This window comes from Spodoptera frugiperda, chromosome 21 (genome assembly GCF_023101765.2).
Source record: "Spodoptera frugiperda isolate SF20-4 chromosome 21, AGI-APGP_CSIRO_Sfru_2.0, whole genome shotgun sequence".
Taxonomy (NCBI): Eukaryota; Metazoa; Arthropoda; class Insecta; order Lepidoptera; family Noctuidae; genus Spodoptera; species Spodoptera frugiperda.
The window spans coordinates 6,231,267-6,256,489 of NC_064232.1; the positions used below are offsets into that span (position 1 = coordinate 6,231,267).

The window sequence follows — 25,223 nt, forward strand, 5'->3', positions numbered from 1 at the left end:
CATGAACTTAGACCCTACTACGACTAAATGTCAAGGTTAGTGCCTGGTATTAAACAAATTACTTTTCATGTCAAACAGTTAAGACGCTGAATAATTGGCAAATCTACTACAAAATATAAAAAGTTATATTGTTTTTATTGAATAGATATTTTTAGTTGTAAGACTATTAAAAATATTGTTTTTAAAATGTATCTAAGGATTTTTAGTTAACATTTTTTTGTAGAAAATTATTCCTGAAAATGTTATTTCAATATTTATAATTCCATCGCTGCTGTTATTTCTTATTAAAAAAACATAGTTCTATTTAGTGGCTATTTATAATACTAAAGATTGGTGCAGACTGATGGTTTAATCATAAGTAGTTCTTTCATGACTTATTTTTTTAGTTTTTTGATAATATTGCATACTGTTTTCCACTCATATTCATTTATTTTATTTAGGTAGTTAGTTAAATTCTTATACTGACAATGTTCCGATCAAGATTGATTTAATAAAATCTTATTTTTGGAGACGATTCAAGGAAAAAAAAAAGGAAAAAGGGAAAATTTAATATGTATTTTTAAAGTAGATATTCAAGATTTACGACCTAAATAAATTCGAAAACTGTGGAAATAAATCCATATTCGAATTGGGAAGGGCCTCCGGTAACCTTACTCACACAACGAAACACGGCATGCCACGTTTCACGTCGGTTTTCTGTGAGGCCGTGGTATCACTCCTGTCGAGCTGACCCATTCGTGCCGAACCATGGCTCTCCCCATACTTAAGATTTTAGGTTTTCACAGAAACTCCTTAAAAGTAATGTCAATATCGGTATCCGTGACTCGAAATTCGGAACACCATCAGTAAAAGCATTTAACCAATTAATAAACTATTAAATTACATCCCTACACTTAGAACCAACCAAAATATACACAACACTACACAATTATCATACAAATTTCTCGTCTAACATACAAAAACAGGTCATGTTACATTAATTTCTTCATCACTGGCGCTAGCGTCGCTTTCAAATTCGTCTTCCTCCATGTTTTGATACGAAATGTCGCGGGAAAACATTTGCCCGCCCGCCATTTTGTCGTCATAACCTCTAAAGTCATTTGACGTAGTTGCATAAACCTTTTTCATGTCCTCAGTCTGTTCTTCATTTGATGGTGAGAGAGGAGATAGTTTTGGTTTATCAGCTTCAGCATCAGATAGGTCAGGGTGGGGGTTGTTCTTGTTTGGTAAGGTTTGTTCCCGAGACCCACCTGACGCGAGGAGTTCTCGCTCTTTTGAGTTCCGCCATTTCATGCGTCGGTTTTGAAACCATATTTTTACCTGTGGATAGAGATAAATTTTGTTAATAATGAGTTTATAGAGTTAAGATAAATCACAATAATATTTTGCAGATCGAGATTCGAACCCGTTTCTCGACAACGTATTATCGATTACACTCGATGAATAAATATTCTGTACCAAAAATACACAATTTTTTATTTATATCTGCGAACACCATCATTATCACCTAAAAATCATAAACCTACTAAATCCTACGTAAATATTTATAATATTTTTTTTAACCTTACATTTTTATTAGCTGTTTTTTCCTAATAGAAATATAACAATAATAACAGCAATCATTCATTTTCTTTATAATAATAAAAAAGTATTAAAACAACATTATTGGATTTACTCCATTACCGAAAAAAAAAGTCATAATCGTCAAATTACAATTGACAAATGACATTAATGACAGCGAAAAGGGCGCGAAACTGCGCTCATACATTTTTTTTTTTTTACTTAATAAATAAAAAATCACGAATCGAATTCTCGTTTTGTATCGTAAAAATCGTTTTTTTTTCGTCTCCCGCAGAAATTCTAACAGTTTTACGGAATAAATAGCGAGTAACAGCGTATTGTGTTTGACGTCGCATGTTATTGATGGTTGGAGGCGGGGCTGTACGGCAATGTTCCTTTGCCCGCGTTCGTTCGTTCGTTGTGTGTTTAGAAAAAAAAAGAGAAGCGTTGACGTTTGACCGCGCGTCGCGGTTTTGTTGTGATTTTATTTTTGTTTTTTTTTTTATTTATTTTTGTATTTTCGTTTTGTGCACGTCATGCAGTTGTTTTCAAGCCTTTAGTTTTGTGTGTTTCCAATTTATAAAATTGTAAATTGTTTGATAGGTTTCGAAATGAAATGTAACTCGTTCTAAAAATATTGCTATTTATCCATTTAAATCTAGATAAATCGGTATTGTTGGTCGAAAGATGCGTCTACCGAGCTTGATTCTTGGCTTTTATTTTTACTATTTTATAAGATTTTTTCAGTTGCAGCACGGAATCTGGAATTGATCTCAGTTTATAGTACTTTATTATTTGCAAAGTGCTATATAAAATATAAAGTGTGGTGACTGGGCAACTGGCTGCCGTGCAACGTGTTACAGTTTTGATTCCCGCACGAAACAACTCTTTGTGTGATCCACAAATTATTGTTCCGGGTATGGGTGTCATGTGTATGTGAAATTGAATGTTTATTAACGCACCGACGACACAGGAGAGAATCCTAGTGTGGGGCAACACACGACGCGGTGATTGTCGTGAAATACAGCTCATGAATATGAGCCTCTAGCATGGCTTGAAATTAGTCGAGTTCCTCGTCAAACAGTTACGTGAGTAAGCCGATAACATAATAATTATTTAAGTATGTCTCACGAAAGTTACAATAAAATAATATAAATATCGATAACCAAATACGCAAATGACAAAAATCACAGAAAATTAAATTCGATACGTTATTTTTCGCAAGAATATAAAAATAAAAATGTCCTATTCATCATCCGATCGATCGATCCGATGACGCGTAGGCGTGAGCCACTGTGTGTAGGACAAAGCTATTGTAATGTCAATATTGAAATGTCATTCTCGCATTGTGTGTAACCAGATTGATATAAATGTGTTTTTTTTTAGTGTCAGTTAACTTTTTATTCCATAAAATGTATTTTTATGAAGGATAATGTGATAATTTTAGATTTTATTTAATCACTAACTTCTGCCAGCGGTTTTGCCCGCGTTTCTGAAAGATAAAAAATATCCTATCACCCAAGTCAGCTCATACCTTCGTTCTTCTCCATAGGAATCTACACTTTGGAACGAGCAAATAGAGCAACTAGAGGACTGAGCGACAGACAGACGTTATTAATATTATTATATTTGCTTTGATGATCAAAAGTGCCTTCCTGGTCTATTTGGAATTCCTGAATAATTTTGACTTTGAATTTGATTATCATAAACTGGCGTTATAAAATATATTCTACAATAGAGCGAGATCCCAGAGCTGTCAGACATATCTTATTTTTACAAGCATTTAACCTTCGGCTTACAGTAGTCTTGTATATACTTTTTAATGCCTGAATGTTTGTAAAGCTTGCCGAGTGACACCTGCGCAGGTCAGAAAGGTAACTAAAAATTAGACTCACTTAACTTAAATTTTTATGTCTGATTTTTATATATGTTTTGTAGAATATTACTCTGAAATCATATTAAAAAATTCAGACATCTTCCATGGACCAAAACTTTTATCAGACGCTTTAAAGCTCTAAAAAATAGTGCGCCTTACAAAATTGTAATAGCAATATATGTGAGGTTGGAGAGAAATATCTTTTCGGCAAAGCAGTAGCACATTTGTAACATTCACGATGGTAATCACGTTCGTGCAAATTATCTGGTAAAACTATGATGATTTGTACTACTGTTTTGCATTACAGGGGCACCATATATTGCTATTACAATTTTGTAAGGCGCACTATTTTTTAGAGCTTTAAGCCGTCTGATAAAAATTTTGGTCCATGGAAAGTGTCTGATTTTTTTAATATGATTTCAAAGTAATATTCTATATATATATTCTAAAACATATATAAAAATCAGACATAAAAATTTACGTTAAGTGAGTCTAATTTTTAGTTACCTTTCTCACCTGGTACCTGCGCAGGTGTCACTCGGCAAGCTTTACAAACATTCAGGCATTAAAAAGTATATACAAGACTACTGTAAGCCGAAGGTTATATGCTTGTAAAAATAAGATATGTCTGACAGCTCTGGGATCTCGGACCACAACCAAAGAACTAGTAATGTACCACTAATCTATAAGAACTTGCAGTTTTTGGATTCGGTCACTTTCATTCTAATTGTGCGACAAGAATAACTACTTAAAATGCATAACTAATCGACTTTCTTCAACCATGATTAGCAAATTGATAAACGACTACCAATTCTCAACAAAACAGCGAATAAAAACGACCGTTTTATATTTTTTATCAAAAAAACAAATATTCTTTAAACGTAAAATGACAAATTGGGCCCGCCGATAGCCCGTGACCAATCAAATTGATCGATGTTCGCGCCCGATTCAAATATCGAAATCATTTGTCAACCATTTTTAAATATGGCCGCGTTTTTTTACGCGCCGAAGTTTTCATTGTGTCAAATTGAATCGTTGAAAATCATGTCAATCTTTTATTGAAATATTGAAATAAAGTAACAGATGTTGTCGGTAATGATTCTTGATTTTCATGGTCTTAATATGGCGTGATTAAAATGGTCTATGTGTTGGTAATGTGTGTTTTTCTTTCTTTGATCTTTTTGTGTTGTATTTTGGGGTAAGTAGTGTCTTAATTTTTTATTGCACGGTTGTTTAGTAGATGATCGATTGATGTCTTGATGTTCATGGTATAATTCTGATAATTTTGGAACAAGTATTGATCATTAATCAAAGAAATTTCCAAGTCGACCCAGTAGCTTTGGAGTAGACTCCACCTTTTGGCTTACTTACTGGGCCTATTTCGCTCATTTTTCGTATATTGTCAGCCAAGATGATAACAAATATGTGGTTTAAATTAAGTCATAAGAGGTTTTCCCATATGGTGTAATTTATTAACGAGGGAAGTAGAAACTATCGTTTTATTTTTCTCCTCTAATAACATCTTCTGATTTGTTTCGTTGCGGGATCCAAGACAGTCATTCATGTCCCTGGGACGCGCCAGACTTCAGTGTTCCGGTGTTTTCATGTTTTGTATCTACTGTAGATCCTGGCTTACAGGAGTTGCAGCGGTATGGGAGGTTGTGGCGGGCTTGTCCCAAAAACAAATAATAATAATATGGTGTAATCTTCTCCATCTTAGGAGGCTGGCGTTGGGTGGATGGATTAAGGGCCTGATGTAGAAGGCAGTACTCCTCGAAACGGCACGTATTGTAAGGAGATTTCTGTCTCTGGAGCCCTAACCACCGGTAGCTTGGATCACGTTCCCACTACTGATCGGCTCCTATTTTCATATTTTTAAATGTTATTTTTTTTTGTATTTTATGAGTAATATTTAAAAATATAATTTTAGAGAACTTTAAATAAATATATGGTGTAATGCAAACAGTCAATCTTATATTAGCTTAAATAATATGTGTAACCCTCCGAAAGAACTCCCAACCAAAATCTAAATCCAACGAATATGAATTCAAAATCCTTCTAAATCTTGGGACTCGAAAAGTCATTGGACCGTGAGGCGCGGCGAAAGATTCAGAGTAATCTGGTGACCGATCCCCCCTCACTTGGCGAGAAGGGTGGCGACAATATGCCGCCCGCAGATGACGCCGGCCCTTTTGCGATTAGGGATGCGGGGGTGGTTAGTAGTAAGGAGTTATCGATATATTTTTTAGCAAGTATAACAGCTCACACATAGCACCCACTTAGTTTTAAGTCAAATTTCCGCGGTACTAGGCGACTGGGCTTCTCCCAGTTGTGGAGTCTCTTTGTGCCTTAAGGCTTAAGACATTCTGTCTCCTGCATTAAATTCACCGAGGGAAGTGGAAACTATCGTTTTCTTTTCTTCTCCTCTAATAATATCTTCTGATTTATTTCGTTGCGGGATCCAAGACAGTCATTTATGTCCCTGTGACGTGTTTCGGTATTTTCATCGTTGTATCTACTATAGATCCTGGTTTACAGGAGTTGCAGCGGTATGAGAGGTTGTGGCGGGCTTGTCCCATAAAAAAAAAAAATTTTTTTGCTATTTTTTCTTCGAGATTGTTTTGTTTTGTGGGCTCAGATTTTTAAGTCTTTGACTGCCAATAGAAAACTGTTGAAGGCAAATCCTCCGCTAACGTCGGTCACCGGTGACCACCACTGCGTTCAATGTGTTAAGAAAGTATGATTTATAATTTATTAGGACAACCAGTAGTTGTTTAATTAGGACTTACATCTAAACACTAATGTTATGAATTATCCGAAACTGCGGACTATTTAGCTGGTTTACCGGGGCTACGGCTCGTCAAGCAGGTGTTGGGGTGGTTTTTAGTCAGTAAGAGTCTGACGCTCGCTCTCGCCTCGCCCAAGGTGAGAGAAGTCGGATGATTATCCCCCAAAAAAATTAATGAATTATAATTCATTTAAATGCACAACATTCACACATCCATCAATCATTAATCAACAATTACTAAAGTATGATTGTGACTATACCCCAAAAGGCCGGCAACGCACTTGTAAGCCTCTGGTGCTTCAAGTGTGCATGGGCTGCGGCAATTGCTTACCATCAGGCTCGATTACCGGCGTGTTTCATAAAAAGCAGCATTCCGCGACAAATCACTCGGCGATTGTCGCGCTGCTACTCGTCGAACAGTTACGTGAGTAAGCCGATAACATGCTAATTAATTTAGTATGTCTCACGAAAGTTATAATCAAATATTATCGATATCGATACTACAGCCAGTAGTGAGCACATCACTACAAGAGACAGGGGTTGCCGCCTAAGTATTAATTACTTTTTGACATATTCACTTTTATTACAATTTATATACGGAATAGAGATGTAACGCGTGATACTGACGTTTACTGAGTAGAGGGGTGCAGGAGGGGGGAGGGGTAAGGGGATAGTTTATTACTCATTTGTTTATTTATTAATTGATTTTGTTTTATGTCCTGATTACTTAATAGGTTCTCTTTTAATCGTTTTGTTTTTTGAGTAGATGGATCACCTGATGGTAAGCAATTAGCGCCGCTTATGGACACCCGAAACACCAGAGGCGTTACAAGTGCGTTCTGGCCTTTTGGGTGTTAGGAATTTAAGGATTGTTGGGGAATTGGGGATTGAGAAGATTGAGAAAGGGAGATTGGGTAATTGGTATCTAATTCGAACGAAAAAATAAATTTTATGTAACCAAATGACTACGTTAATTCGAACTTATCGACGTCAAACTCTAGATAATTTCAGGTTGCAGAGAGAGAAAGATCTTAGAATTTGCAGGTGGTAAGTACCAAAAGCAGAGGAAAGTAAAAATTTTGACTTTAACTTTGAAATATTTTGAAAAGTCCCTCGAATTTGAATTTTGAATTATCGACAGTCGACTGTATTTGATTTATCTTAAATTATACAGATATCAATTTCTGTTACAGAGCCACCTGCTATAGATACATTTGGGATGTAAAATAAAACTACGGGACAATACATTTAAATATTCTATAGAACCATACAATAATACAATAATATTTAAATAGCAATATTTAAAAACGATTTGTTAAAAATCAAACCGCAGTATTTGTTTAAAGGGTTAAAAAAATATGTTTACAATAATTTGAATACTGTTCAATTTGAATAGTCAAACACAAATATACAAAGTGTCAATCAAAAGTCAAAATGTCAGACAAGGATAGATAAATACCACGTTTCACTAAAAAGAAAGAGAAAAAAAATCATGTGTGAGCAAAAATATTCCATATGTTAGAAAGAGAGAATAGATATTTGTATGAAGAGCGAAAAGGATAGATAGAGGGAGACCGTTAAAAAAAATATTTTCGCAAATGGAACGCCGGCAAAAAGTTCCGAACAAAAAGGTCCCGTATCCATAAATAAATAAATGCAAATATTTTGAAATTGGAACGCCGTGAATGTAAACAGAGAACAGTTTGAATATTCATTCGAAATATGAATATTTCAAATATGGCCGATGCGACGGTTCGTCCGACGGCCACGATCAGATTCATGGCGTATACGTACCTACTTATTATGGAGTGCGCTGGACAATATTGGAGGCCAATACTGGTCTAATATGACGACCAATTTATTTATTTATAATAGTTCCCTTTCGCGTACAATTTTGGTTAATCTCAAAGGTGTCTACAGGCGGTAGAGGGCGCCCTAGACGGACATATAGACCAGATTGGCGATATATTAAAGAAGAGCCAAATTAAAAGTACCTTTAACTGACGAGCATGCATGAAAAGACTAATGACTGTTGATGAAGCGAAAGAGGTATGTAAGATTCGTAGCAATTGGCGTTCTATTGTCTCTGCCTACCTCCATGGGTGACAGGCGTGAAGTTGAGATGATCTACAGGACTGAATTTCAACAATTTGATATTACTTCCTCATTAAATTATTATGTTATCGGCTTACATACGTAACTGTTTGACGAGGAACTCGACTAGTTTCTCGAGACAGTCGCCGCGTCGTGTGTCGCAGAATGCTGCTCATTAATATGAGCCTCTAGCATGGCTTGAAACCAGTCGAGTTCCTCGGTAAACTGTTATGTGAGTAAGCCGATTATATTCGATACGGATCACCTGATGGTAAACAATTGCCGGCGCCCACCAGAGGACACCTTTGGACACCCGAAACACCAAAGGCGTTAAAAGTGCGTTGCCGGCTTTTTGAGGGGTTAGAAATTTAAGGGTTATTGTGGAATCGGGGATTGGGAAGAGGGGTACTTGAGCATCCGGGTGCTAAAACTAAAAGCAGGAATAAGACAGAACGCTTGATCGTTATTCGTAAAACAGTCAACAATCATTTCATTAAACAATTTAACATAAACAAAATAAAACATAACCTCCAAAACCGAATCGACGATTTGCCGCCAAATCTTAGCGCGCAATCTAATCTCCGCCATTGTTAGACTTAATTAATTGTCTATGGTACAACAATAGATTATAATATTAAGCTCTTTTGATGTTCCCGACTCCCTTCTCGTATTTATGGCAAAGCTATTATGATTCTGTGTTAAAATTATATTAATATGGTGGCTGTATTAATTAATTATTATAACATGTGGGTTTTTGGTTAAAAAGATAAGGAGTATAGGGCTCTGATTAATTTAAAATGTGTTGTGTAGGGGGCGCTAGAGGTCTCAAAGGGTAATTTGAATAATAATTTTGTTTCAGTGGCTTTACTCAGGTTACGAGGGTAAAAAGAATCCTATGTGTTATTCCAGACTATACCTATTCGGTACTACTGGGCCGGCTCGACCCGAGTCATACCACGGCCTCACAGAAATCCGACATGAAACAAGACTTGCGTGGTATGCGCAATAAAACGAATCAAAGTTTAAGAGTGGGAGCAAATACGTCATTTCTACATATAACGTACCTAGAAGTAACGTCACGCGATATTTCAAATCAATATATCTTCGAAAGTATTTGTTTCCGTAAGAAAATAAAAAATACGTGTCTAATGTTTTAAAATAATCTAAATACAAGACGCACACTAAAATAAAATTAGTGATCAACGCGATTAAAATTAATTTCAATTTTAATGTTTTATTATATTATTATCTACACTAAATAAGATATAAAGATTTTGCAACATCACGCCTTTTAACCTCGAATGTGCACCTCTGCCTACCCCGGCAGAGGTGCACATTACGGCACGTAATGCCGCTATACAATGTACACTCACTTTTCACAATTTGTGTTATAAGTCCCATGTAATAGGGGCTGAGCCTATTGCCATATACTGAGTACAATATTTCTGAGTTTACTGAGTTTAATACTAGTCAAATTCAATACTTTTCTATGAATTTTGCGTCGAATAGCATACTTACTTCTCTAAAATTAGCTAGAAAATTTAAATAAATAAGTAAGTATATCGTCAATTTAATGATTGAAAATAGGATTATTTTGGAATATTTAACTATATATTGAAATGTCAAAATAATAATTTGTTTTTGACCAAGGAAACTAACCAATTCCAGACTCCGTGCTACTACTGAGAAATTTTCGAAAAACCGAAACAAGTCCAGTAATACTTTGCTTGACCCGGGAATCGCACGTGCAATCACTCGACCAACGAGGCTATAAGCAAGATATAAAGATATATAAAATATATAGCACATGGAGGTGGGTTCCGTATCGTAGCTACAATCTTGGAGCTGCTTGCGTCTGACGTTAAATAATTGTTCGGTGCCCGGCGGTGAGCGGCGCTTGCAATGTGTAGAGCCGGCTTTTATTGCGCTGTGGTGTATTAAATTGTTATTGTAAAGAATAAATACTATGTTTAAAAAAATTCGACTTCAACACATTTTTTTTTGTCAGGAACCTAATTTTTTAAGTCAAGTCAAGTAAAATCATGTATTCCAATTAAACCATAAATAGGTACTTTTGAAATTGCTGCACTCAGAGACATTTAATAATTACTTGAACTATATCTTAGTGAACGATTTCGTATCGAAAACAATCGCTACGGACTGAGTTAAATAACCATTAAACGACTCTAAATAGCAGTAATAGTCTGTCAGTCTGACCGTCAGTGAATCTAGCTTAACTCTTTGAAAAGTGTAGCTTCGAATAGATTTTCCCAACGACAAAGAAACAACGCTTGCGTTGTTTCAGACTGTACTAGTTTTACCCATCTTAGTCCGTTCAATAGTTTATTTCATGTAAACCTAAGAAACATACACATCTTAAAAAATTGTGGGAGAATGAGAGAGTATAAGTGTGGGAAAGCCATGCTTCGGCACGAATGGGCCGGCTCGACCGGAGTGATACCACGGCCTCGCCAAACACCGACGTGAAATGGCACAACACTTGTGTTGTGTTTTGTTGTGTAAGTGAGGTTACCGGAGGTCCAATTACCTCCCTTCCCAATCTCCGACTCCCCAACTACTATTAATATGAGCTATTAAGAGGATATTTCAATAATGTAATGCCATGTCTATTTGTTCAAAGTCTATGGCAAAGGGGGAAGCGTCGTTGAAAATTTATTTAATGATGACCAAGTGGTGGGATTTTTGCCGTAATACGAAGATATTCCGGTTAAATTGTGTCGGTATTTCATGGGTATTTGGGTTTCTGAAAATAAGATCTTAAAAGTCCAAGACTTTTCATTGAAACTAGATGTCTAGACCGATATAAGTTATTAAACTGAGATGGTCAATAACACTGATTTGTTTCGTTACTGGATCCAAGACAGTCATTCATGTCTCTGAGACGCACCGGACTTCAGTGTTCCGGTGTTTTCATGGTTGTATCTACTGTAGATCCTGGTGCACAGGAGTTGCAGCGGTATAGGAGGTTAGGCGGGCTTGTCCCATTAAAAAAAAGGTCACTAACACTAACATTAGAACTTAAGACGGGATATTTACCATGTTTATTTATGTCGATGAGTTTCCGATATTTCGGCACTGTTGCAAGCGCCATGATCACGGATGAACTTGAGTTGTCTTCTTGAGTCTTAAGTTCTAATGATAATGTCTAGACCGCTCAATTTAGATCACTACAGCTCATATAGGTATTACTAATAAGCACTAGGGGTCCTGGGAAAACTAACAAATAATCAGTAGATTAATGAAATTCAGCCCAAAATACATAACAATCGAAAATTGCCTTTTTTAATGGGGAAAAATCATCCAATGACTTCTTCCGCCTTGTACGAGGCGAGAGGGAGTTAGACTCTTACTGACTAAAAACCACCCCGTTCCTACTCCTGCTTGTCGAGCCGGAGCCCCGGTAAACCCGCTAGGTAGTCTAACCGATCATAAAAGTATTGAATTTGACTAGTAGGAAACTACCGTATTACTAAACAGCCCTCACCACACAACGATAAAATACTGTGTAAAACAAATTCATTGTTTATTCTATATTCCTAAATAAAGAAAACATTTTCTAAATCGCCGACTCCGTTCGGAAACACCAATATCTGTTCGCAAGTACGTAATAAAATTCAGAACTCGTAAAAAAGGCACCCCCCGTACGAATATCCGAACGCAGTGTATAAAAAAATAATACAACCGACCAATGGGATCGCTTACAAACTTTTATTCGATACAAATCGGCCAATAGAAGCGGGGTTTTAAGACGTCGTTGTAGTCGTAATGCTATCTCTTTCTTACTTATAGGGTTTCTGTATTGCTGTTTCGCGGGCTCAGTGAATTTGTCTCAAGATTGTGAGAATGGTTGCTCGCGGTCGTATTTTTTTTTCAACTCTTTTTCGTAGAAAGGGGTGGTTTTAGAAAAGGTTATTTTTATTTTCAAAAGCGATACAATGAAACGATTATAGCGTTGTGCTCTTTAACTTTGATCTTTGTTTCTGAAAATTTATCTATCTTCAGCCTTTAGGCTTCAGTCATTCTGTCTCCTATATTAAATTCACCGAGGGAAGTGGAAACTATCGTTTTTTTCTTCTCCTCTAATAATATCTTCTGATTTATTTCGTTGCGGGATCCAAGACAGTCATTCATGTCCCTGAGACGTTGGACTTCAATGTTCCGGTGTTTTCATGGTTGTATCTACTGTAGATCCTGGCTTACAGGAGTTGCAGTGGTAGATTTATCTATGTGAAAAAAATGTGTAATTTTCTTGATAATATGCTTGTGTTTTTTGATGTTAGTACTATTTTTGAGGGTTGATAATCATCTAATGACTTCTCCCGCGTTGGGCGAGGCGAGAGGGAGTGTCAGACTCTTACTGACTAAAAACCACCCTATTCCTACACTTGCTTTTCGAGCCGGAGCCCCGGTAACCCGCTAGGTAGTCCGCAGCTCCGGATCGGGCGAGGTTAATACCTAATCTTGGTTTCAACGAGCGTGTATGTTGTGGATGACTTAGATCAAGTAAAAGAGGCATGTCACTGGCCATCGTCCTGTTACTCTTAAGTACCTACCTAATAGAAGACAGGCGTGATGATATAAAAATAAATAACTATCTGCCGTATTCAGAGACCTATAATAATTATAAGTTTTTAAACTGACATGGCCACTAACACTATCATTAGAACTTAAGATATTTACCATGTTTATTTATGTCTATCAGTTCATCCGTGATCATGGCGGTTGCAACAGTGTCGAAATATCGGAAACTCATAGACATAAATAAATATGGTAGGTAAATTATTTCTATTTTTCTAAGCCTGAGAAATACAACCCGGGTCTTTTCAAGGTTAGAGTGAATAGGTACTTTCTAAGTCTGTGTGCTCCATCTTCGGCCACATCTTCGCTTCGCCGTCCTGGCAGTAAGCGGGTTGGTGGCCAAACGCAGACTTATCTACGTTAAAAAAAATATCCCGTTTTAAGTTCTAATGACTGCCTCATTGGTCGAGTGATTGCAAGTGCGACTGCCGGGCAAGGGGTCTCGGGTTCGATTCCCGGGTCGGGCGAAGTATTACTGGGCTTTTTTCGGCTTTTCGAAAATTTCTCAGTGGTAGCACGGAGTCTGGAAATGTGCCCGGTATATGGCAATAGGCTCACCACCTATTATATGGGACTTACAACATAAATTGTGAAATGTGGGTGTACATTGTACAGTGGTATTACGTGCCATAATGTACACCTCTGCCTACCCCTTTGGGGATTAAAGGCGTGACGTTATAAAAAAATATATAAGTTCTAATGATATTAATATTCACATTCAAATCATCTTAAGATTACCACATCCAATTATCATCCATATTCACCCATAAGATACTAAGCAGGAACATCCCCAAAATAACTAAAGCTAAACCAGGGTCTCTTTCGCCCCCTAATTCGTTAAACGCCTTCAATTATCCAAACACATCCCCGAAGCTATCCATTTAATAGGTTCCAACCCCTACCGGTGTGGTTGAATCAAATCAGGGGGCCTACTCCGGTTCTCGAACGAAGTTTCGTTTAATCTTCGGCCGTAGGTTTTATTGATTTACTAATAGAATTACTTGAAATAACGTTTTATTTTTAACTAGCTACTTCCGCGCGGTTTCACCCGCTCTGCTCGGCTCCTATTGGTCATAGCGTGATATTTTATAGCCTATAGCCTTCCTCGATAAATGCACTATCCAACACAAAAAGAATTATTCAAATCGGACCAGTAGCTCCGGAGATTAGCGCGTTCAAACAAACAAACAAACAAACTCTTCAGCTTTATAATATTAGTAAGTATAGATTTCATATCAAAATCTATTTATTTATCTTCATTTCATTCGTTCATTTTTGTTCACGAAAGTTCGCAATAAATAGAATTGTAGTATGCAATCTGCGAAGTTTTTTCGTTCATTCGTTGAATTAGAGTAGGCCCCCAGGTTGATTCAAATCGAGTTGTGTTTAAAATTTCAACTCGACTTGTTTTAAACGGATTTTTGATACTGATACTGATTTCTTTTCTCTATGAGAAGGGTTTTTGGGAAAAAGGGGTGTTGTTTTTTGTTTTCTTTTTTTTTAAGAATGAGTGGTTGTCGATTTGAGTGTGTCGTTGAACGTTTGACTTTTAAGTTGTTTTAAAGTACCGTAGATACTTATTTGGTGGTTGGAGTTATTTGATATCAATTCATACTTTTAGGTAGGTATGTGGGTGAGTTTACGTTGCTGCCGAGGTATAATTTTCTTCTTGCAACTATTCTTATGTCAAAGTTAAAGTTAAAGCATTTATTTCAATTAATCTTTAATTAGGCACTTTTGAAACATCAAATTGAATTGTCCGTCAGTCTGTATGTCAGACTAGGTGCTCGTTTCAAAGTGTAGTTTCGAATGTAAATAATGAATTTATTCGAAGTAGCACGTGTTTCAATCGCACTTTTCATCTTTATCTATCTTCTATAAATAAAAATGAATTGCTGAATGATTGATTTCGCTATTTTTGGTCTTGAATTATTTGTGGAAGTCCAGGAAAGGTTTAAAACGTGATAAATAAATGTTTGAGGCGATACGAAGTTTGCCGGGTCAGCTAGTTATTAAATATAAATGATGTAGTCAAAATACTCCACATGTATTCAAAATAAAATCATTAATTACTTATTTAAGTCAAGTACTAGTTCCAAAGAGATTATTTTAAAAGAAAAACGACCAATAATAAATATTTAATATTAGCCATTGGACCTTAAATTGCGTGACAGGGTCTTTAACTGTTACCCACATTTTATGTAAGAACTATACTACTATATCACACACACATTAAATTTTAATTTGAATAGGTAATAATCAGTTTATTAATATCTCGTATATACCTAAGACAACAATAGAAAACACATTGTTATTAACTATCGTGAGACATACTAAATTATGTAGTTCTTTAATTTAATACATCACGGTTTACTCACGTAAATTAATGGAGAACAGCTCTATTAGTTGATCTACTACTCATTATGAAAAGTCCCTCTGTGACTCGAAACTAGTTCAGCTTTTCTCTATGTACGTGTTTTTTAGTAAAAACCGCGTGGATCCGCGTTCCAACACACGAAGGGTTATAATAATAAGTATCATTCAAAACAACAAAATTACATTAACGCTCCAATAATCGAAATCACAAAAAAAAAAACACTTAAATTCTCGAAACCGAACTCATAAAAAAGGCATCGCCATACCAACGCATCGCAGCCAGAAACTCCCGATACTAAAATTCAAATACTCCCCCCTAATTGTTTTAAATGGTTCCTAGGGGCGGGCCGGCTGTATATGACAGCCCCCTCGCTACCCTAAGGGGTAACAATTTTTTGTAACACCCTGTGTTTAACTCACCCCTTGGGGGGTTATTGTATCCTTGCGAAACTCCTTGGTACGGTTTTGATGTTATGATTTTTTGAATTATAGGATTATAATGGTATGGTTTGAAGTTTTGAAGATGGGAATGGGATTTTTGTATGAGTATCTAGTGATTTTGTTAAAATGGAGTATTTGAATAATGTTGGTTTTTTGTTTATTTGGTGATAGATAGATATGTGTAGTTTGAGTGTTAAAAGGGAAAAGAGTGGGAAAAGCTTTAGTATATGTATTAGATACAAAATGTTTATTGTTATACAGCTATTTTTATTATGTACTAAAGCTTTTCCGTAACGTAAACGTAAACGATCTCAAAACACTTTAAGAAATGAATGATAAAGAATAGGCAGAGGTAATGCCGCTATACAATGTACACTCACTTTTCACCATTTGTGTTTTAAGTCCCATGTAATAGGGGGTGAGCCTATTGCCATATACTGGGCACAATTCCAAACTTCATGCTACTAGTGAAAAAATTTCTAAAAACCGAAAAAAGCTCAGTAATGCTTTACCCGACCTGGGAATCGAACCCGAGATTTCTTGTCTGGCAGTCGCACTTACAACCACACGATCAACGAGGCAGTCAAATCATAAATTAAAAAAATAAATTAATTAAAAGCATCTCCAACTAACCTGACTATCCTTCAATCCAAGTTTCTCAGCCAGTTTCTTCCGATCTGGCTTGGAGATGTACTTCTGGACTTGGAACCTCTTCTCCAGACCCTTGCGCTGAAGGTCGGAGAAGACTGCGCGACGCATCATGCCGCGACGGGGTTTACCTGGCAAAGATGGGGTTTTGATAAATGGAGACCGTAACGGGATACTATAGGTAATTTTATTGTAACTTTCGTGAGACATACTAAATTAATTATTATGTTATCGGCTTATTCACGTAATTGTTTGACGAGGAACTCGACTAGTTTCAACCATGCTAGAGGCTCTTACCTAGTATAAGGGTGACAATCGCCGCGTCGTGTGTCGCGGAATGCTGTTCATGAATATGAGCATCTAGCATGGCTTTAAACTGAGTAAGCCGATAACATAATAATTAATTTAGTATGTCTCTGTTGATTAATTTAGTATATCTATGTAATTAATTATAACGGGACTAAGAATGCTCTCGTGTAGATTTATTTTATTAAAGACCTAGTCACTTCCGCGTGGTTAGGAATAGTAAAGTTTAAGTAATCATTAAATGTCTCTGAGTGCGACAGATAGTTTCTTATTAATTACACCTTTTTTTTTTTTTTTTTTTTTGGGGGGGGGGGGAATCATCCAATGACTTCTCCCGCCTTGGGTGAGGCGAGAGGGAGTGTCAGACTCTTACTGACTGAAAACCACCCCGTTCCTTCTCCTGCTTTGAGCCGGAGCCCCGGTAACCTTTTACGTTGTCCGCAGCTCCGGATTAATTACACCTTAAAGACATATAACTAAACTTTTATTTTCATTTACGTTACCTCTTGAACTGTGTGCCCATGGGAAGCCGCCGGGGAGGGGGAATACTTGTGTGTGCGCTTGCGCCGGTCTCACTGCAACAAGATGGATTAAATTAGCATAATTTTACAATTAAATAGTGCTTATAAGTTCTTAATAGTACCTGTGTAATTGGTCACATTTGTGAAAAGTACCCCTTTATTCGCTGTTCTACTGTTCAACTCTCAAAATAAAGATTAAAAATTCGTCTTTTTTAGTATAAGCCGGTAAACGTGCAGACGGATTACCTGATGGTAAGCAATCGCTGTCGCCCATGGACACTTGAAACTCCAGTGGTGTTACAAGTGCGTTGCCGGCGTTTTGAGGGTTAGGAATTTAAGGGTTGTTGGGGAATCTCCGGTAACCTCACTCACAACGAAACACAACGCAAGCGTTGTTTCACGTCGGTTTTCTGTGAGGCCGTGGTATCACTCCGGTCGAGCCGGCCCATTCGTGCCGAAGCATGGCTCTCCCATACTTATTGCAAACGATATACGAGTATTGTTCAAAGAAGAAATTAAAACCCCAAATATGGAATATTATTTGCAGACGATTATTCTAAGATTTACTTACAAAAAAACTATCATAAAACACTAATAAAGGTAGTAAAAGCTAATAAATTCCCAATAAAATACGAGTAAAACCAGAAGCGAATATTGTATTATCCATAATTCTATTGTGTGTGCCTTTCAACAAATAATACACGATCAATATTTCAAAAAAAAACATACAATAGACTACAAACGTCACATCAAGATACCCTAAATCGATCAAACTATTACCAACCCTATAACTAACAGGATTAAAGTTCAATATTGCATGTAGAAAATTGACAGTTTTAGGGTATCTTAATATGCTTACACGTCACGTCAAAATACCCTAAACCGATTAAACTATTATCAACCCTATCGCTTATGAATTAAAGTCCAAAATCGCATGAAGAAAAATGACAGTTTTGGGTAGTTTCATATGCTGGTATAGGAACAAAGTCTTTTTGCTCATACTAGGCTGAATACGATCGATGCGTTTGCCATTTTTTGGTGTTTTGTTAAAAAAAATCGTTTATTGGATTATTTTTGGTTAGAAAAAGTTATTGTTTTTTTTTCTATAATTGCCTTTGTGGTTGTGTGGTTGTTAATGCGACTGCTGTACGTATGGTCTTGAGTTCGATATAGTTGGGTAATATGTTATTAAATTTTTTTTATGATAAAATTGATTCTACTGCCTCGTTGGTCGAGTGGTCGCAAGTACGATCGTTGGACATAGGGTTCGATTCCCGGGTCGGGCACAGTATTACTGGTTCTTTAGTTCGCTTAGTTGTTCTTTCTTTTTTAAATTTATTTGCCCCACACAAATATTTTCTCCTGTGTCGTGGGTGCGTTTACAAACATACAAGTTCACATACACATGACACCCAGACCCGGAACAACAATTTGTGGATCATACAAAGATTTGTTCTGTGCGGGATTCGAAATCGCTGACAGCCACCGCCTGCGTCAACCGTGCAGTTGGGTATACGACACCCGTGGGAAGAGTAGAGGTACTCTAACGTCACCACACACCTTGACAATAACACCTATAATAATTTATAAAAAGCCAATGAAAACATAACACAATTTAAACGTTACTAAACTAGAATTCAAAACAGGAGTTGCCCTCTAAAAATATAAAGTTTATCTAACAGATTATTACAACAAAAGATTTGTTTTTCCATCCGTCAGTGAAATTGGGCGTGTCCGGCTTATTGCTCAACAATGTTGCCATTATATAAAAAACTGTTGATGCAACCAACAATGCGATGCGATCGGGGAGGTCTTTAACAAAAAAACGTTGGCAACATTGTCTCAGATTTACAAAAAAGGTTGAGGATTTATTAAAGTGATTTTTATTGTTTGCGGTTTTGTGAATTTTTTTATTGGTTAAGGTTGTGGGATTCTCGTCTTATACGTAACTAGTGCCCCAGCTTCGCATGGGTGCAATGGTGATATATTATGCATGTATAAAACTTCCTCTTGAATCACTCTATTTAAAAAAAAAACCGCATCAAAATCCGTTGTTTAGTTATAAAGATGTAAGCGTACAATGGGACATTGGGACAGAGAAAGCGACTTTGTTTTATACTATGTAGTGATGCCAAGAAAGTGTAAATATTGTAGATTCACGTTTTGCTAATGCTTAAAAAGAAAGATATATAGACCTATTTTTTAAACGTTGTCTTACACTACGATTTTCATTCTTGCGTCGTGGGTGCGTTTACAAACATACAAGTTCACATACACATGACACCCAGACCCGAAGAAACAATTTGTGGATCACACAAAGAGTTGCTCCATGTGGGAATCGAACCCGCTACATGTAGCACGGCACTGCGCCAACCGTGCAGTATGAACCTCTTGTTCTTCATCCAATCAGGAATCCATCCATTTCTTCTCAGAGTAGTCCGATAGGAGAAATGCCGGCCTCATCTAGTTGTTTAACGGCGTACACATTTTGTATGGAGCTTATGTCAAAATTCTACCTCTGGTAGGCAAATCTACCGATAGGTAGGTTATTGGAATGCGCCGTAAGAGATTGACGTGTAAAAGAGTTACATTGTAACCTATTTGCAAAAATAAATATCATTTAACAATAAAGAGTTATAGATTGAATAGGAATATCCAGGATATTTAAGTGTGGGAGAGCCATGCTTCGGCACGAATGGGCCGGCTCGACCGGAGTGATACCACGGCCTCACTGAAAACCGACGTGAAACAACGCTTGCGTTGTGTTTCGTTGTGTGAGTGAGGTTACCGGAGGCCCAATTCCCCCTTCCCAATCTTCCCAATCCCGATTCCCGAACAACAACCCTTAAATTTCTAACTCCCAAAAAGCCGGTAACGCACTTGTAAAGCCTCTGGTGTTTCAAGTGTCCATGGGCGGCGGCGATTGCTTACCATCAGGTAATACGTCTGCTCGATTACCGGCATGTCTCATAAAAAAAACTAGGAAATAGACACTTTTCTTACCTAAGTAGGGATGGTGACAGTGTGCCAACAGATGTTGTAGGTGCTGATGCTGTACTGGTATCGGCCGGCTGGCTATCGGCTTCGCGATGGGCCAGGGACTACCCATTATCGGCTGCCGGTATTCTGGAACAGGAGAAAACAGGGTTTATTTTTAGAATCATTTGTTAAAAAGAGCAAACTAAAATGAGATTTGAAACAGAATAAAACAGAGTTTATTTTTAGGATCATTTGTTAAAAAGACATACTTAAATGAGAATTCTCAAAAGGCCTGCAACGCATTAGTAACTCCTCTGGTGATGTAGGTTCACCGGGGTCCCAATTTTTTACCATCAGATGATTCGTGAACTAAAAATATGTGATTTAATTTCTTAATTTACATTAAGATGGTAAGTGGACACTGTAACCTAAGTACACCAGCAACACTAAAAGCATTGTGAGTGCGTTGCAGACCATGTAGGAAACCGTTTAATTAGCCCATCGGTTGCACAAACAGTCGAAAATGATAACAAAGCAGAAAACAATAGATCAAAAAGTAACCCAAAAAGTGCACATCCACTTATGTTATTACAATGAAATTATAATAAAGTCAAATTCTATATTCATCGATCAAAATCTATGCGTATCCTTATGATGGTTTCTGAACCTATTCTGAGTAATAGCCCGGAGCTGCGGACTGTCTAGCACTGACTGACTGTCTTGCCTACCCGGAGCCCCGGTAACCCGGGTAGCTTTTCTTGGTATAAGTAATGACTTAGTCTTACAAAAACCGCGAAAAATCCTTAAATAAATTTGCCTACCCAATAAATCGAAGTCAAGCAAGCCCAACCAAGTGAATACAATACATATACATACAATATGTGTACAGACAGACAGATCAATATAAAATAATCAAAGTTGAACAGCTCTGTAATGGGATAAAGACGTGATTACTGTACAATGGTTGGGTGTTGGGTTTGGTGCAAGTTGTAAACTGGTAGCGAGTACTTTTATGGTAAATAGAGTAGAGAGATTACCTGATGGTAAGCAATCGCTTCCGCCAATGGACACCTAGACTAGCAATACTAGAAGAGCTGCAGGTGATATTTATTTTTGTTTTTCAAAACATTGAACCAACTGAGGTTTTGCTCCTGTGTCTTGGGTGCCTTTACAAACATATTAGTTCACACATGACAGCCAGTCCCGGATCACACAAAGAGTTGTTCCGCGCGGGAATCGACCACCCTCCACGTTGCACGGCAGCCGGTCATTCAGCCACCGCGCCAACCGTTTAGTCCGATATTAATTTATTCATCTGGGCTGAATAAAAGAGACCTCTGAGTTTGTTTCGGCATTTATTCTCGTAGCAGTAAGATTAGAAATGCCGGTATCATCTATTGTAAGTTATCAAGTATTGTATGTTGACTTGACTATAATAAATCTATTATTTGTTTCTTAATTGTTATTTCATTTCAGTGGTGTTCGATTTGGGAGCTGTGAATGGGCAATCCGACAACTGTGTAATGTCTAGCGAGTTTGATTTCAGCATGCTACAATTGTATGTGTGATGTACGAGTTGTTCCAAAGTCTTGCTAGCGATGTACATTTGAAACTGTATGTTTAGAAACACATACACGACAGACGTTGAAAATCCTAGTCTAAGGCAAAGTTTTATTGCGACAAAGATTTTGTTGTTTCAACCTGCGCAACCTGTTTTTGTCGATCCGCCGCACTCGCCGAGTTATTTAATGGTAACTTAATCCAGTCCTCAATAATTGTTTTGGGATACAAAATCGTTACTAAGGAATAGTTTAAGTAATCATTTAAGTCGTTGACTGCCAATAGAAAACTTGAAGGCAAATCCTCCGCTAACGTCGGTCACCGGTGACCACCGCGGCGTTCAATGTGTTAATGTCTCTTAGTACGGCAGTATGTGTGATTTTTATCTTCTGTCACTTGTCATGTGTCGCCACATATCCAATTACGAATCGAACCAGCCAACACAAAAATCCAACAGTTTATTAATTGTAGTAATCAAATTGAATGAGACATTAAAGCAAGTGCCTAAACTTTCATTGTTTTATTTTTTTTTTTTTTGTTATTATTACATTACTAACATAGGCTAAGAACATTGTTACTAACAAATTATGGAAGCAATTCTGAAATAAAATTTGATTTGATTTGATTTCATTAAAAATAAATATTTCATTAATATAATCAATACGCCTACTCCCGCTCCTTGCACCACGCTCCCTGATTTCTTGCCACCCCGCGTGTCAAAGGCACACTTCTCCATTATATATTGCGCGCCTTTGTGATACCATTAATCACTGCTATCCCTTCAGATTTAAACTATTATGTTTGTTTGTGTAAATACTTCATTATACTGAAGCGAATATAATTGTTAAACGCCGCTACATAAGCCTCATAGACTGGACATCTACACTACATGAGCTGCTGTTTACATGTGAACATTAGCTCATGACGATACCTAAGTACGTGTGTCGCCTGGACAGTCTACGCTACATCCTTGTTGACTGGACATCTACACTACATGAGCTGCTGTTTACATGTGAACATTAGCTCATGACGATACCTAAGTACCTACGTGTGTCGCCTGGACAGTCGACGCTACATCCTTGTTGACTGGACATCTACACTACATGAGCTGCTGTTTACATGTGAACATTAGCTCATGACGATACCTAAGTACGTGTGTCGCCTGGACAGTCTACGCTACATCCTTGTTGACTGGACATCTACAGTACATGAGCTGCTGTTTACATGTGAACATTAGCTCATGACGATACCTAAGTACGTGTGTCGCTTGGACAGTCTACGCTACATCCTTGTTGACTGGACATCTACACTACATGAGCTGCTGTTTACATGTGAACATTAGCTCATGACGATACCTAAGTACGTGTGTCGCCTGGACAGTCTACGCTACATGCTTGTTGACTGGACATCTACACTACATGAGCTGCTGTTTACATGTGAACATTAGCTCATGACGATACCTAAGTACGTGTGTCGCCTGAACAGTCTACGCTACATCCTTGTTGACTGGACATCTACACTACATGAGCTGCTGTTTACATGTGAACATTAGCTCATGACGATACCTAAGTACGTGTGTCGCCTGGACAGTCTACGCTACATCCTTGTTGACTGGACATCTACACTACATGAGCTGCTGTTTACATGTGAACATTAGCTCATGACGATACCTAAGTACGTGTGTCGCCTGGACAGTCAACTTCGCTACATCCTACTTCTAAAATAAACAGTAGCTTTATAAAATACGGTCCCCTAAATTCATTATGTGACTATTAGCCAAACTGGGCGTGTCAAAACACACATTTGTCATAACAAATGATGTGTGAAGCAAATACCCCAAGCTAAAGTTGTTTTAATATTACAAATAGGGCTCAAAAAGATGAAATAAAAACTCCTTTGTTAAAGAGATCAAAAACTATCGTTTATTGTCTATGGATTAGCTCTGTTTGCTTTGCATTATGGTTTTATTGGGTCTATTGTCGATGGTTGCTTTTTTGTTTTCTCAAGTGTTGCCAGAGGTTTGGCGTTGCGTTTTTTTTTTTTATTGTTAAAAGAGTATTTAATGCTGATTTTTTGTGGTGGCAATTTTTAATGTGGTTTTTATTGAGTTTCGTTTTTATTGTTAGTCCATTTTATTAGTTTGTGTGTAGATATAATATGTACTTAGATTTATTTGGTTTTCTTTAGAAATCGCTCGATTGATTCTACACAGATATTTGATTCAAGAAAATTATTGAATGCAATTACTTATATTCTGTAGTTTAAGTACCGATTGTATTGATAACTATAAAAACTTGTACGAAACTGCTTTAGCGATCAGTTTAAATATGATATCTTGATCGATTTATTATGGTATCATCACGGCTGTTGTTGTAGAAGGGTAAAACAATAGAAGTAGCTGTACGGGTAGACATCAAGATCCAGGTCAGCTGACTAGACAATTATTTATATAAGTATACTGGACAGTTGGCGCAGTGGTTGGGCCGCGAGTTTGATTCCCGCGTCAGGCTAAAACTGATAGCATTTTCTCATTCATCCATTATGCCTGTTTATATGTCTATCTAAATATAGTCAAATGTGTGTTCTCTTAGTCGGTTCTTATGATACCCGTGGAAATAGTGGCGATAGTGATATCACTACATAGTATAAAACAAAGTCACTTTCTTTGTCCCTATGTCTCTTTATATGCTTAAATCTTTAAATTTACGCAACGGATTTTGATGCGGTTTTTTTAATAGATAGAGTGATTCAAGAGGAAAGTTTATATGTACATACATATTGTATGTACATATAAACTTTCATATACATGCATAATATATCACCATTGGACGGGACACCTGGGACGGGTCGCTAGTTTAAAAATAATCTACAAAACGGATATTAAAATGAAAATTAGTCATATACCTTATTATAAAAGTGGTCCTTGACCAGAAAAAAGCTGGGAAGCCCTGCTCTAATCTAAAGTGTATACACGGCGTTAACACATAACTTATCCTTACATCCTAAAAATTAAATCTATACTCGAAAATATAAAGCTGAACTTTGTTTGAACACGTTAATCTCCGGAACTACTCGTCCGATTTGAATACTTAATTAGTTTTGTGGTGGATAGTGCATTTATCGAGGAAGGCTCTATAGGCTATAAAACATCAAGTTATGACCAATAGGAGCCAAGCAGAGCGGGTGAAACCGCACGGAAGTAGCTAGTTCTTAATAAAAGCCAGATATATTATTGAAAAAATTAAATCATCATCTAACTCAATTCAAAAGTCACAATCACGAGTAATCAATAAGCGAAAGGAAATCAACCCCTAATGCTTATTATAATAAAATAATTAAAATAACACCCCGGGGGTTGAAATGTTTAAAATCGTTAACCGCCCCGGTTTTGGGGGAAACTTTTCCACGGTAACACCTTTAGGGGTGAAACGAGGGTGGATTTTCACCACCTTTATCCGTTGAGCTTTATTTTCTG

The 25,223-nt window shown here is 37.1% G+C and overlaps 1 protein-coding gene across 1 annotated transcript in view; it reads right to left on the reverse strand.

The window, feature by feature from the left end:
- Window positions 1-830: 830 nt before the first annotated feature.
- Window positions 831-25,223, reverse strand: part of LOC118280377 (uncharacterized) — a 35,487-nt gene continuing 11,094 nt past the window's right edge. The window contains exons 2-5 of the mRNA XM_050701941.1: window positions 20,213-20,335; window positions 17,192-17,263; window positions 16,368-16,513; window positions 831-1,320 (exon numbers count right to left, since the gene is read on the reverse strand). Coding sequence (XP_050557898.1) covers window positions 967-1,320; window positions 16,368-16,513; window positions 17,192-17,263; window positions 20,213-20,335 — 695 coding nt within the window. The 3' untranslated portion in view covers window positions 831-966. The remainder of the gene's footprint in view (window positions 1,321-16,367; window positions 16,514-17,191; window positions 17,264-20,212; window positions 20,336-25,223) is intronic.